Genomic DNA, 14046 nt, shown 5'->3' on the forward strand with positions numbered 1-14046 from the left:
CAGCATCCTTTTACCAATAAGATACTTAAAGCACAAGGGGTAGATGCTGACCAATAGGAGAGCAGGACCTTATGGGGTGACTAGCATCAGGAACCAATGGGAGAGCGGGAGGATGGTGGCGAGTTTACTCAGTTGGCGGCGCGGGAGTTTTAAAATCGTTCTCGGTGGTCCAGGCGAATCTCGGGACTTTACAGCAACAACCTTTCGTATCTTGAAAACTTTTCGTATGTAGAGCAGTAAAATTTTTCGCATTGGCTTTCGTATCTCGAGTTTTTTGTAAGTAGAGCCTTTCGTATCTTGAGGTACTACTGTGTATATATAATATATATATATACGTATATATATATATATATATATATATATATATATATATATATATATATATATTAGAGTAATTTTATCATTATTGCATTACTATGACAACTAGAAATCATGAAAACAGTTTGTAAATGCATCGGCGTATGTGTGAAACTCCACTGAATTGGCAACGATGAAATTTTGCCGTCGTCTGCTCAGTGATGACAAGGCTAGAAATGACAATTTGTCCAAAATTGCATTTTTTCCTAACTATACAAACCTGAGGTCCTTTTACATAGGAAGGTACTAGCGGGCAGCTGGATAGGTCGTAAGCTTTCGAACAAGGGGTTCGGTAGTTTAACTGCTTGTCCGACAGGCGCGCGCGCGCGACTGGTAGGTAAACAAATCACTTTGCTTTTGGCCCAGCAAAAACTGCAGAGTGAGGGGTGGCATGAGGTGGGGCTATGTGTAGGGACCTCAGGTTTGTATAGTTAGGAAAAATGCAATTTTGGACAAATTGTCATTTGTTCCGACACGGCAATACAAACCTTCGGTCCTTTTACAATAGGAAGACTCACTTCTTTGGTGGTGGAATCTGAGTCTTTTGTGAACAGACTGGTGTTCGCCCAACCTTGGAAGCCTCCCTGGTCGTAAGAAAGCGAGGGAGGGATCCAAGCCTCTGTCCGATTGATCGGGGTGTGCACCGCAGGATCAATGGTCAGACCTCTGGACCAAGTACTAAAGAGAGAGGCAAGCGTATCTCTTCGTACCAGCAAACAAGAACAAGTTCCTATTTGCAAGAGGCAACAACGTTATGGTTTGTCTCTTGTTGGCATCCACTTCCCCCCCCTTGTAGGAGGAAGTGGTGGATATTCGCTCCCATCCCTAGTGAAAGGGATAGGATGGGGCTCTGTCGAGTAGCTCACCGGCATCTCGTCCTTATCCAGCAAGGTGATGACCGTATCCCTCTACCCACAGGTAGAGGGGTAGAAAAAGATAGGAAGAGAGCCAGTCACTCTCTCATTCACTTATCTATTCTTACAGTCACACCAGGACTCGATGCTGTTCAGCCTGCTAGGGTCTGGGTTAGCTAGACAACGTGTTGAGCAGCCACCACGGGTCCTAAGGAAAAACGATCCAAGGACCTGTGGGCAATATCCAAAAGGTAGAAGGAGGTGCCAGTGGTCTGGTTGTACCAGACCCCTGCCCTTCAGTACCTGCGCCAAGGAGAAGTTCTTGTGTAACTCGAGGGAGTGTACTTCTAGGTCATCTTGGTGCTGACGAAAAGAGTCTTCAACACTCAGCCTGGGATGTCGAGTTTCTTCAGAAAGCGCGGTCGCGCTTTCACAGGACAAAGCAGCATCTCCTTCGCATCGAAGGCGGTGAAGTCCATTAGGGAGGGGATTGTGAAGGACTCTAACCGATCGTCAGGAACCGAAGGGTTCAGAGTCTTCGCTACGAATTCGGTACGAAATCGAGCGTCACGAATCCATCCCCTGGATGCTTGACTTCGCAGTTAAAGTCATGCAATTACCTCAGAGGAAAAGAAGGGAATTGTCGTATGACCTATCCCTCTTCTCGACTTCGGTGATGTCCTGTACCCATACTGGTCTATCCGTCTGCAGCGAAGTTGTTGTTCTCGGTAGTGGATAGGACACCGACACTCAATGGTGGGTGTCGATGGTATGGGTACTGTGACAAGCCGTTAGGACGAAGAAAAGATTGTTATGGAACAACCGAACTAAGTCCACAGCGAAGTTCGTAACAGACTTGGGCGCTCTGACAGCTGCCTACTGACTGCGTTCGGTAGGAGGCAAGTTGTCCAAGCACCCGAGCAAAGTCACGTGACCTTCGCCTTAACAGGGTTATGCCAAGAGACTAAACAAATAATTTGTTCGTCACCGATGCCAGACGGCAAGGTGATGACTCTCTTAAGGCATGTGCCCAACAGGCGAAAGTCAATTGCCTTCTAGAGACCGAGGTCCTTGATGGCAAGTTATCTCATAGTATAGCTGATTCTCGGGTAAGGAGAAACAACACTATGTGACGTTGAAGACGAAGGTGTACATAAAATGCACCTACGTCTTCATAACTGAACCGAGAGAAGGATTCTCAAGATTCTGAACCTGTGCTACCAAGACTGAGAACGCTAACCGCTATTGATTGCTGTCCGGTGAGGATCGTAGTTGCAATAAAAGCGGAGCGCTTCGAGTATGAAGACAGGGAACTACTGCCTGAAGAACTGCTTCTCATGGCTGAACATTTGGAAGTAGAGCTGTCAGGTCGGAGAGTAGGCGATGTCTTCTGACATATCTGTTAATTCGGGCGAGCAATGAAATTGCACACCTACGAATACAAGATATTTTTGAAGACAAACTCAGATGTCTGCAAAAATCATTCGCATTATCGCAGTGCGATGCCAGCGGTTGACTAGTACAGACTTATGTTACCGTGCGGGGTAAACAGAAAGATGAAAGAGTCCAAGAGATATCTCTGTTGAAAATTCTCGCAATGTCGCCGGCGATGAAATCGAGCGTCACAGCACAGATGGTCCTTCATTATTGCGAGAATCCCCGTTAATCAGAGACCTAAGTCCATGATTGTTGGGCAGAGATACGGTTCGGTAGTCAATCCAACCAGGGGAGAGAGAGACGTAACCGACCGTGTATCTCCGAGACCTAGCTGATACTGAGCCGCTATCAGGCAGTTCAATACGCAGTAAGCTCTCGGTGACTCGTCATACCTGAGTTGCCAGGTAATCCATTATTCCACGAAGGAATGCTTCGGCTAGAACCATCGAGCATAAAGAATACGCTCGAGCAATTAATATTTAACCGAAACGGATTTCGGTAAATACAAAAAGCTGAATTGGTGTTGTCATGACAATACCAAGTATCTAAAATCGAAAACTGATAAACTGCTGGGAGGTTGCAGGCAACCCCGAGTTGCAGTTCATTAAGATACAATTCGTCTCGGTCACAAACCGTAGAGTTAACTACGGTATGCGCCTACCCCACGGACAATTCAACTGTTAAAGAATCATGTTCGCGAGGGTAATATACGTAGTATATTTGTAGGGTTTCTGTACCACGACCTCCATCCTAAAATCTTTTCCCCTATAGGAAAATGAATAGAATAAAGGATTGGAGATCGGAACCGCCTTCGTTCTCCATAGTCAACGAGAGTGAAGGAGAAGTCTTTCCCAAAGGAAGCTTCAATGGTGAACAGAATACCGAAGACGATAGTTCAAGCCAAACTGGAAGTTCCCGTTCCGTTCTTCTCTATTCCAGGTTAAGCGCCTACTGTGAGATACTCTTCTTTCAGCAGCAGTCTTCTTCCAAATGCTAGAAATTACAGGAATTCGAGCATAAGCGAGGTTCCCGATTATCGTGTAACAAATTATCGGGGATTCTCGCTCACTCTGGACCGTGGGTCCTCGCCTAAGTGTTTGGAGATCGTAAAAAACAAAACTCTAACACTCTGAGTGCGCTAGAAATTCCGTAGGACTTCTAAGCACTCTGCGAAACCCCCCACCGAAATCGTCAGACGATATCGGCTGGTGGTCCTCTCGATTTCCCGTAGAAATCGAGAAAGGGGCAGGATCCCTCCTCAATGACCGGGGCTTACGTCAGGTAGGACCCGAAGGTCCCCCCGTTAGCGCAGCCCTAACGTGGGATCTTACAGAGAAATCTCTGTAGGATCCCTCCCCTTTCCCTCGTAGCCGTAAGGAGAGAGGGAATGGGGGAGGAATTGGATACTGGCTCGCCTTCCCAGCGGATCTAGCAGTTGGAGAAGAAAAGGAGCAGCCATCGCCTTACGGCGATGGCCTCTCAGAGCCTGGGAAAACGTATCGTCAGGAGAAAACGTTTTCCCGAGGAGGGTTACGAACTCATACTGTAGGTAAGTGTCTGCCGCCACTGTGAACGTCGTCTGGGTGGGGCTGATCGACACCTGAAAGGAGAGAGCCGATACCGCTCCGACTCATCCAGTCCTCGTCGAGGTCGAAACCTCAGGAGGACCGAAGGGGTATTTAAATACGGTGTCCGAAGACACGTGAGAAACGCCTCTGTCGCAGTAGAGGAGGTGAAGTAGCTTGTTCGACCGTCCAGAACTGAGAGAGCCTTCTTGTCCGGAGACGAGAGGACTACCTGGTTCAACACAGTCGGCAAGCTCCGATCGCAGCAGACCCACCGTCGATTTGGGTTCCCTTCTCGGGCCCCAAAACGACTCGAGCCGAGACGTGGCTCTGCTGGTGGGAGCGGCGATCCTTCCCCGAGGTCATTGTGCTGACGAATCACGCCGTAACCTCGGCAAAGTTCCTCTGGATCTCGGAAGTCACAGCAATCTTGCAGAGTGGGACCGTTAAGCCCTTCGAACAAGAGCATATTCCGAGAACCTTCCTCCTAAGAAGGGGGAACAGCGACAGCCCTCTCGGTCTTCCCCATCCACTTGCGCATACGTCCTGGCCGGTCCAAGAACCGTGCCTGGCACGTAGGGCGTTGTGGTGGGATCATGAGGGGCGCACCCCCTCACGATCACTCCTCAATACCTCGCTCACCTCCCTGGTGTAACCCGAGGAGGTTGAAGGTACGGGAGAGGCAGACCTGACGCTCCCTCGTTGCTCGGCTGGCAGAACCAGCAGGCTTGGAGGGCTGCAGGCGATCGTCAACCCGCGGTGGCGATCGAGCTGCAGGCCTGGTCGAACCGTCTCGCCTGTGGAGAACGGCTGGACGAGCACAGCGGCCCCGATCTCGAGTGTCAGAAGAGCCTGGTGCTGGTTGCCGTACCCGGTCGCTTTCTGTGAGGGCGACGGTCAGGCGACCTGCAGGCTCCACTGTCACAGTGAGACCGGTGCTTGTCCTCACGGCACGTCACCGTCCGCTGGTTCCAGCCGTGGCTGGCACCGGCGAACGGGAGGGACCTCTTCCCAGCCTCAGTCCGTGGTCGGTCGTGGACCGTCACGTCCCCGGGTAGCCAGCTGTTCGCCGCGAGAGTGAGAGCTGGTCTGGTGAGAGTCGCCTGAGCGGCTGTCACCAAGTCTTCCGCCCCGTGCCGTGAACCTGACGCTGAGCGGACTCAGAGGTCTGGTTCCTGGCTGCACGGTCGCTGGTAGGCGACCGTACACTCGGTACCTCCCGCGAACGAGAGGCCGAGACGGACCCTGATGCAGTGGCAGAACCACTGACACCAGGCGAGGAAGTACCGGTGTTAGCCGGTACCCCTCTGGTCCCCACCCGTAGTCTTCTTCCTTGCGGAAGAAGAGACGGGCCCGCTCTCCCGAAGGAGCAGGAGGACCAGCGGAAGGAACCCTCCCGTCCCACCGAGGTGAGACGGGTCCCGAGAATCTCCCGAGGGAGACTTCTTAGGAGGGAGGAGGCAACCTTCTTCTTCCTCGGCTGTGAAGCCTTAGAAGTCGAAGGGGAAGAGGCGGCAGCCGACGACGATGAAGAAGATGAAGACGACGACGACGACACCCTTCCTCCTCTTCTTCGTCAGCTTCCTCAGGACAGACGTAAGATCTGCTATCCAGGGCGGAGCCGGGGCTGCTGTAGCCGAAGCCACAGGGCCCGGACGCACCTGTACAGACAGACCAAAGTCTGGGTAGTACCACCACGAACAAGGGACGGACATCAGCAGGTATGGGCATCTCAGAACAGCAGCACAGCCAGCACAGCATCGGTAGGGACAGCCAGCGCAGCAACGGCAGGGACAGCCAGCGCAGCAACGGCAGGGACAGCCAGCGCAGCAACTGCATGGACAGTCAGCCCAGAATCGGCAGGTACGGCAGGCAGCACCGGAAACAAAAACAGGAAGTGGAGCAGCAGTCAGCAACATCCTGGTTACCGGCGGCAGGTCCAGGGGCGAGCTCTAGGGCAGCGGAAGTGTGGTCGCTGCAGCGCGGCAACCACGAGCGGCGGCGGCACGCCCCCCTCTCGGTACGGCGAACGGCACTTCACAGCGGCTGTAGGCAAGACTGTTACCACGTGAGGCGAGTACACCAGGTGAGGAGGGACGTCGTCACCTGGTTGCGTTTCACCACTCCATGGGTGACCGCAGTTCGGGCCCAGACATAGAACCGCAGCCCCTGGACACTAGCACGCCCTGCAAATGGAAGGACGCCCATACCTCACCAAGGTCCACCCTCGTGGCAGTAGCACCTGCGGAAATAACAGTAGTAGCTGATTAGTGGGGGGAAGTCCTCCCCCTGCGCGGCCGGGGGGGCCGAGCCCTCTCCGAACGAGTGGAAGACCCCTAATACAATTGTACATCGGGCACCGAGCGCCCTCCCCCGCGCTCGACGGATCGGGCGAGGAGAAGAACGCCGATAACCTCCCCCCCCCCAAGGGGAAGGGCCATCTGGGTGGGAGCTGAGCTGTGCTGAGCGTCTCCCCCGTTTCCCCACCCCCGCACAGTACCCATGTACCCAACAACAATATAAGAGCCCGAGAGCAATCGTGCCATCGGCCCGAATGCAAGGGCATAAGGATCAATTCCTGACTGAGCGGAACTTGAACCAAATAAATATTGATGCAATCAATAATAAGGAACAAAATGAAAATGCATCTTGCATACGATTCACTTCACAATGAATAAGGCTCGGATCGAGCGCATTTGCGCCCTAGGTACCGAGCGCAAGGTGAAAGGATCAATTCCTTACCTATGGATCAAGGTTTCTGGAAACCTTGATCCATAATGAATTGATGCAATCAAAAATATATGAAAATGAAAAGACTACTGCGCTTGCGATTTCACTTCATACAAATAAAAAGGGGAAGGATCAATCCCCGGGAATCGCGGAAACATTGAATCCCAGTAAACAATGCAATCTCAATAAAAAATGAAAATGAAAAAGAACTGCACTTGCGATTTCACTTCATTCAAAAATAAAAAGGGGGAAGGGTCAATTTCCGGGTAAGCTCGGAAACTGATCCAAAATGAGTATTGCTACAATCAAAATAATATATGAAAATGAAAAAGAATACTGTACTTGCGATTCCACTTCCATACTAAATAAGTTTCCGTGCCGAGCGCATTCGTTCGGCAACGGGCATACAGGTCAAAAAAATATAAATGAAAATGAGACACTTACTTACGATTTTCATCTACACATTTCCAACCCAATATACGCTCTGAGCGAGTGCTCCCGCCCTCGGCACCGAGCATACGCAATACGAGGATCATCTTGGGAAAATGAATTCCCGCACTTACGCCCTTCAGTCCCGGCACTCGGGTAATCGGAGGGCGTGGTGACACCAAGATCCTTTAATTCACAATTGAATTCAATGAAATGATTGTACTTACAATTCAGTTTCACTAGATAATTAGAAAAAGAAAAACACAATCATGCGAAAGCAAACGACGATGAAGCGGGCAGAGAGCGATGATACACGTCCACACGCCAGCAGGCCGAAAGCAAAAGTGATTTGTTTACCTACCAGTCGCGCGCGCGCGCGCCTGTCGGACAAGCAGTTAACTACCGAACCCCTTGTTCGAAAGCTTACGACCTATCCAGCTGCCGCTAGTACCTTCCTATTGTAAAAGGACCGAAGGTTTGTATGCCGTGTCGGAACAAATATTGGATTGTATCTAATTTAGAAATATCTGTGATTTTTTGGGGTTAATTTGGTTGCAAAAAGGGGATAATAGGCATGAATTAAAATAAACATTTTGAAGTAACAAAGTAAAGTTAAACTAAGTAATGGGTAAAGTAAACAATTAAGAGAATAAAGCTTTGCACCTCATAACCAGTGTAGTCGTGTGCTGCCCGCAACTGTGTGTGTGTGGAGTGGGTGCTTAGGAAACAGTTACTGCAACGTAGTTCAAGTGCAATTTGCAGTGAATTAAGACCAAAATGTGTATAATTGCAATCAAATAAGCACTGTGGAGTTTCAGCTGTGATGGCAGTAAGGATAAAACCACTGATTACAAGTTAAAAATGAATTTCAGTTCAAACCATGACCCTAAGGAATAAGAAATTTCATACTTTCACTAATATAGGCAACAAAATGTTGTTTTATTGAGCTGATTATAACTGCAATCTTGAGTAAGATCAATAAACGTTACATTATAAAAGCTAACATTGTTCAAATGAGCGCTGGGTGGGCTGGGAAGGGCGTGAGGACCACGCTGGTTACGAAAGGGACCGGAGACGGACGACGCCATATTGGATTTAAAAACTGCATTGAAAACACATTTTACGAAGACCTCACATGCATATTTTAGTTTGTATGGCGCTTTCATATATCACACTATGTTGACGAAACTTCAATCTTTTGAATGGTATGCTTAAAGATGTAATTGTATTCTTGTTTCACCAATTAAATATCGAGTGAATAAGGCTGATCCACCTGAGTACGATGGATCCAAGGCAGTGTTTCCCCCTAGGCTACCTAAGCTATTAGGGTAAATCTTCATATTTACTCGAGCTGAAAGTTAATTCCAGCTTTGAATACTTAAATCAGTGAAAAATTCCATTACTTACCTTCGAGAGGTCAACATGAGGAGTGACTAACGAAGACCTTATCATTTTGACGCATTTGTGAAGTTGAACAGTTGAAGTAGTGACAGACAGTGGTGGGGGGCGGAGGCAATGAGTCAATGACCATAGTAGTTTATTAGGATTAAAGCTTTGTAACAGCTCACTGATCAGCACTTTGTATTCCTGGTAGAGTTGAAGAATAGTTGTGCTCCGACTCCTTTTTATCATTCTAAGCTGAAACCACTGTAGGCGTAATTATAAAAGTCTTAATTTTATATTATAAATTATAACATTCTCTTTCCCAATTTTTCTTGTATCAAGTTAAAATATGCTTGCAGGGTTAATTGCGGTTTTCCTTTTATATTTTCTAAAGCACATGTCTATAATGGCATACACTGAATCACACTACAAAGTGTAGACACACCATTAAATAACCAATATCACACCACTCAAAAGTAAGAATACTTCTCTAATTAAAAGTCTCAATATCATATTTTTTGTGTTTCTTTTTTTTCTTATTGCTGAACCGTCTCCTATGTTGTGTATCCAAGTCAAAGCGTCTCCTACGCAGCTTTCATCAGTAAAATAAAAAACATTGACATCAGACGTAGACATCGAATCAATAAATGGAATACCTTTAAGTAAAAAGCAACCACCAAATTTTTTCCTTTCCGTGCTTTTACTTGAAGAATATGGTAACTTTATTTACCAACACGCCCTTTTCCCTAATCTTATCTGCACAAGTTACTTCATATTAAGGGTATACCTAGTTATCTTCCTCATAGCAATTTAAGTACTTTGATCTTTGCATGAGATGATTGATTCTCGACTCAACTTCCAGTATTTCTTTTTTTTTAACTCAGTCATCCTGGTATACTAGTTTACCCATCCAGTATTCCCTTTGTAATTTATATAAATAAAGTGGACTGATCTATCAGTAATTTTGTTTTTCCAGCTGCCCCGTTTTCTTAACTTTACATTTACTTCTTTCATTTTCATATACTCTGAGTTAGCCCGTCCACTTTTTTTTATCCTCAAGTTCATTCGTTCTTGTTTTATGAAATATTGTATTTTTAATTTATCTCACGATTTGTTTCATATGCAGGTGTTTTTCATGCCCCTCGGTGTTCTTTTTTCCTCTTCTGCAATTTTGAATTTTCGTCGCAACTTGTTAAGAGTACTTTTTAAACTAGTTTCTATTATTCAGACAGGCTCTGTTTCACCTTCATTTACATTCTGCAGTTCCTATTTGCTTATATTTTTCATGTTTAAGGTTCTGTTCCATCGAGCCTTCTGTAATAAATCTACTTTCTGAGGAACTTCCTGTTCCTTTCATGTACTTAACGGCTTTTGTTTCTGTTGTTTATTTCCTTTTGTTTATCACTAAAGAGAGCTTTTACAAGACTGAGATCCGAAATATCGCCGAAAAGTTTTTTTTTTTTTTGTCCACCATTTTATTGAATCCGTTGTGCTACCTGTCTCGATTTACGATTGTCAAGATAGTCGAAATTTTCTGTCCAAACTACTTTTTGTTGTTCTCTTTCAGGTCCATGACATATCGTCCTATGTTCAAATTCCATCCATTTCTTGGATAAGTTGTTGGTTTACAATTTCTTCCATCTCTTTATTCAACACGCTCTTTGAGATTTTGTTTCTTTCTCGATCGTGAGTGGCCATGTAGTCATAATGGTTCGTTTTATCTTGTCCAAATGAAGCTCGTCGTATTTCGCTTTCATCTTTTTTTTATGTATTTTCATCTGTCATGAAATCCATATTTAGGTAATGTTAGCCAGGAGAAGGTTTTTTTCCCCAAATACACATATTTCAGGTATACCGAGTTGGTTTGTCCTATTCATTATGCGAATTTTTAGTCTATGCTTATTTTTATCACGGATTTGCCTTCATACATTTGTAATATATATATATATATATTATATAGATATATATATATATATATATATATATATATATACATATATTATATATATTTCTCCCCGCTGACGTACCCTCCCCCAATCTCTACGTGCCCCAAAATATTTATTTCTCCCCGCTCCCCCTGAAGTAAACCACCTTCCTCTCCATCTCTTATTTTCTTTTACTGAAGCCCGAGGGCGCGAAAGAAAGTAGACTGATCTGTGAGCCTATAATTCATATTTAATATATCGAAGCAGAGGCTTAGGATGCTGATTATCTTTTATATCGAGGTAATCTGATAGCTAAATTACCCTGCTGCCTACCTTGTGCCTTAGTCTCCATGTATCATTGGTGTAAAGCTCCCTGTACATAGACATGCACTAAATATATCTGTATACCTATAGATTTTCAGTTCTGCGTAATTATTGAATTAAATGTGTAATTGAATTTAAAGGAAAGGAAGAGATTTTTAAGTCACAAAATGTTGGAAAACGGAAAAATATTCAAGCAACCTGCATATCACACTGCTAGCGTCTCACATGTTAAAAGTTGTAAGTAATGCCATTTGAATCATTGAGTGGACAACTATTAATCCCGACAAGCAGCTGTTATTATTCCAAGTGTTGTAAGAGAATTTTCATAAGTCGTTGAGACAGGAGAAAGGAAGCTGGCTCAGTTTAGTCCATGAGTGTCATAGCCAGTCTATACAGGGAATCGATTTCTTTCAAACTACTAAAATTTTATATACATCTATTGAGATATAGAATTCCCTCAGTATTCTTGCGCTTATAGCAACTCGCAGCGTATGTTCAATAGGATGCTTGATATTCTTTGAATTATTAATGCCCTTATGAAATAAAGAAAGACAAGCACCCAACAGCCCAATCAAATATAGGTTTCACAAGGTCTCACTAAAGAAGAAAAGTTACCTAATCAATAACCGTGAAGCTTTTGATGCTTCCGACCTTGGTATAAGTGTGGGCCGCTTCCTTTCCAACAAGTGAGTCTCTCTCCTCTTAACGGTGGTTATTGTTTCTTGAAATTTTGTATTGAACATACACAGGAAAAGATTGTTAAAAGAAAAGATTGTAGTTATGTGATACGTTGCCCAGTCTTGTCATCTTCCTACTAAAACATTAAGATTTTAGGAGTGCGAGCTTACCTTATTAGTGTCGGGTCAAGAATGTCAGTTTTTTTCAGGATTATTTACGTCATTTCAGCATGGAGGACAAATAATTAATTGATCTGAGTCTAGCCTACCTATAATATTAGTTTCTAACGGCATGCATGGCTTTCAAAAAACCAATTTGGCCATCAGTGTAATTTATGTCATTCTGATTCTTATTGTTAAAATGATATGATAATCTAAATGTTCTGATAAAATTCCGTAACGCCCATTATCTTCAATTCATTATATTTGGAATGGTTACTTCATTAACCTAGCTTACTGTTTTTAACCAGTTCAACAACCAGAATTTTCCCAGTTGCCTTAGTCACATCAACTATAAGAGATAATACCCCGTAAATCTGTGATTCATTGTGTTATGTGTTATTTTGATCACCATAAATATATGGGTAGTGCCCCAGAACCAGGTCTATATAAAAAGGGCATCTCAATCTACCAGATTTTACACGAATATCAGATAATGACGAAACATAGAATAGTGGATAATAAGTCAATTATGTACACTGGGTAGAACATACGATAATAATTCTCATCTAATGATTAATGTACGGATAAGTAGCGCTGTTTTTTTTTCATTTTAAAGGGAGGGTGTGCTGAAGAATTTGCAAGTTTCCCCTTTAATGTCACTTTTGTTTACCCTTTCCTCTGCAAAAGACTTCACGTATATGATTTAACAGCACTTCAGCCCTGTTTCAAGACGCATCTAGTTACCTATGCCCGAGACAATATGAGATAACTTATAGAATAGTCACAGTTATTAAACCACAGGCCTGATATATGATAGTTTAATGGCGCGCATCCAGGGGGCGCGAATGGTGCAGACCAATGGCGTCTGCTGAAACTTGTGAACTGTCATTACGACAGTGACATAAACAGCTGCTGCGCCCTTTAGCAAACCAGTCATCGACTCTCTCCTGCCGTATGTATAATAGAGCCAGATTCATGTTGTTTAACACAACTGGGTCCATTTTATGTATTTTGAAACTGAAAAATTCAGTTAGGTGGCAGTTAGTCTTGCATGGTGGCCTGTGAGATGGGTAGGACTAGGTAGGTTACGTTTCTCAAATAAAAAAAGATACTAAAGTTTTTAAGTTGGTGCCGTTTGAGCATTGATTTTTTCACCTCTCATGTTGAACCAGTTTGAAGCTTTCATTTAGCTCAGTTTAAGGCAATTTGCATCATAGATGACTCATAGTTTCCCTCGGTGAGGACAGACGAAAAATCAAAACAATCGTAGATCGAGTGACAACACCCAAAAGTTCCCCCTAAGCTCCTCGTAATCCAGCTTAGTCTAGGCCTACACCCTGACGCGAAAGGCAGTTAATTATGCTATTAAACGGGTTATTTGGACTTGCAGTGGAGGTATACCGTAAAAGTCATTAATAACTCGGACCAACAAGGCCTACGTATCCTAGGGTTCGTAGCATGTCTTTCGGGAAACCCAGAATGGAAAATTGCATCAGAAGGCTAGACATGTAATCGAGTCAAATCATGTGTTAAAATAGCAATTGAAGAAATGAAAGGTAATTCTAGGCCATAACTACGCACGGACTGCAAGGAACGGTCTTGCAAATACGACAGCCACTAGGATTACCTAGGAGCTAGGACATCAAATGTATTTTGCTGCATTTAGTACTGCTATCCCCTGGGGGTTAATTACTCTCCCCCCCAAAAAAATAATGGTAAATTCTTAATAAGCAACCCAAATACTACTTGATAGGAAACTGTAATTCCCAAAGAAATGTCCCACACAGAGTTGTTACCTAGATCTACTGTAAGGAACCCACAGTAAGATGTACCTAGCCAAGCTAGGTAGCTTCTTGGTAAAGGCTTTTTAAGGATCCTTTTGGGGTTTAGGTTAATAGGTATACAAATTTATAACCAAGTACACATTCATTTTCCCAAATTATCTTTGGTTTTATGCATTTCCAACCATTATTGCAATTATAAACCATTTGCTGCTGTCTCACTCAATCCTTTACATGGATCAATAATGGGGCCCCCCATTGGGGAGTTTGGCTCTTTGGTTGGGAGAAAACCAAAATTGATTGCAGTGCATTAATCAGAAAACGGTGAATTACTTGCCTCATACCTAATATAGGCCTAACCAACTGAAAAAATTCATGGTGTGCATACTATCAACAATCACCAAAAAATTTATAGAGCATGA

The 14046-nt window shown here is 44.6% G+C and overlaps 2 protein-coding genes across 4 annotated transcripts in view; one reads left to right on the plus strand and one right to left on the minus strand.

Annotated features, from left to right (window-relative positions):
- Positions 1-8953, minus strand: part of LOC135216116 (WASH complex subunit 3-like) — a 118261-nt gene extending 109308 nt beyond the window's left edge. Inside the window, exon 1 of the mRNA XM_064251158.1 lies at positions 8780-8953. Within this exon, the coding sequence (XP_064107228.1) occupies positions 8780-8824 (45 nt within the window). The 5' untranslated portion in view covers positions 8825-8953. The remainder of the gene's footprint in view (positions 1-8779) is intronic.
- Positions 8954-12640: 3687 nt separating this feature from the next.
- The window catches only part of LOC135216121 (uncharacterized), a 212560-nt gene continuing 211154 nt past the window's right edge, over positions 12641-14046 (plus strand). For 2 of the 3 annotated variants that reach the window (XM_064251170.1, XM_064251172.1), the window contains exon 1: positions 12641-12795. The gene's annotated coding sequence lies outside the window, so the exon portion shown is untranslated. Of the gene's footprint in view, positions 12796-12862; positions 12924-14046 lie in introns of those variants that run through there. The other variant, XM_064251171.1, reaches the window with a different exon arrangement.

This window comes from Macrobrachium nipponense, chromosome 6 (genome assembly GCF_015104395.2).
Source record: "Macrobrachium nipponense isolate FS-2020 chromosome 6, ASM1510439v2, whole genome shotgun sequence".
NCBI classification, from domain to species: Eukaryota; Metazoa; Arthropoda; class Malacostraca; order Decapoda; family Palaemonidae; genus Macrobrachium; species Macrobrachium nipponense.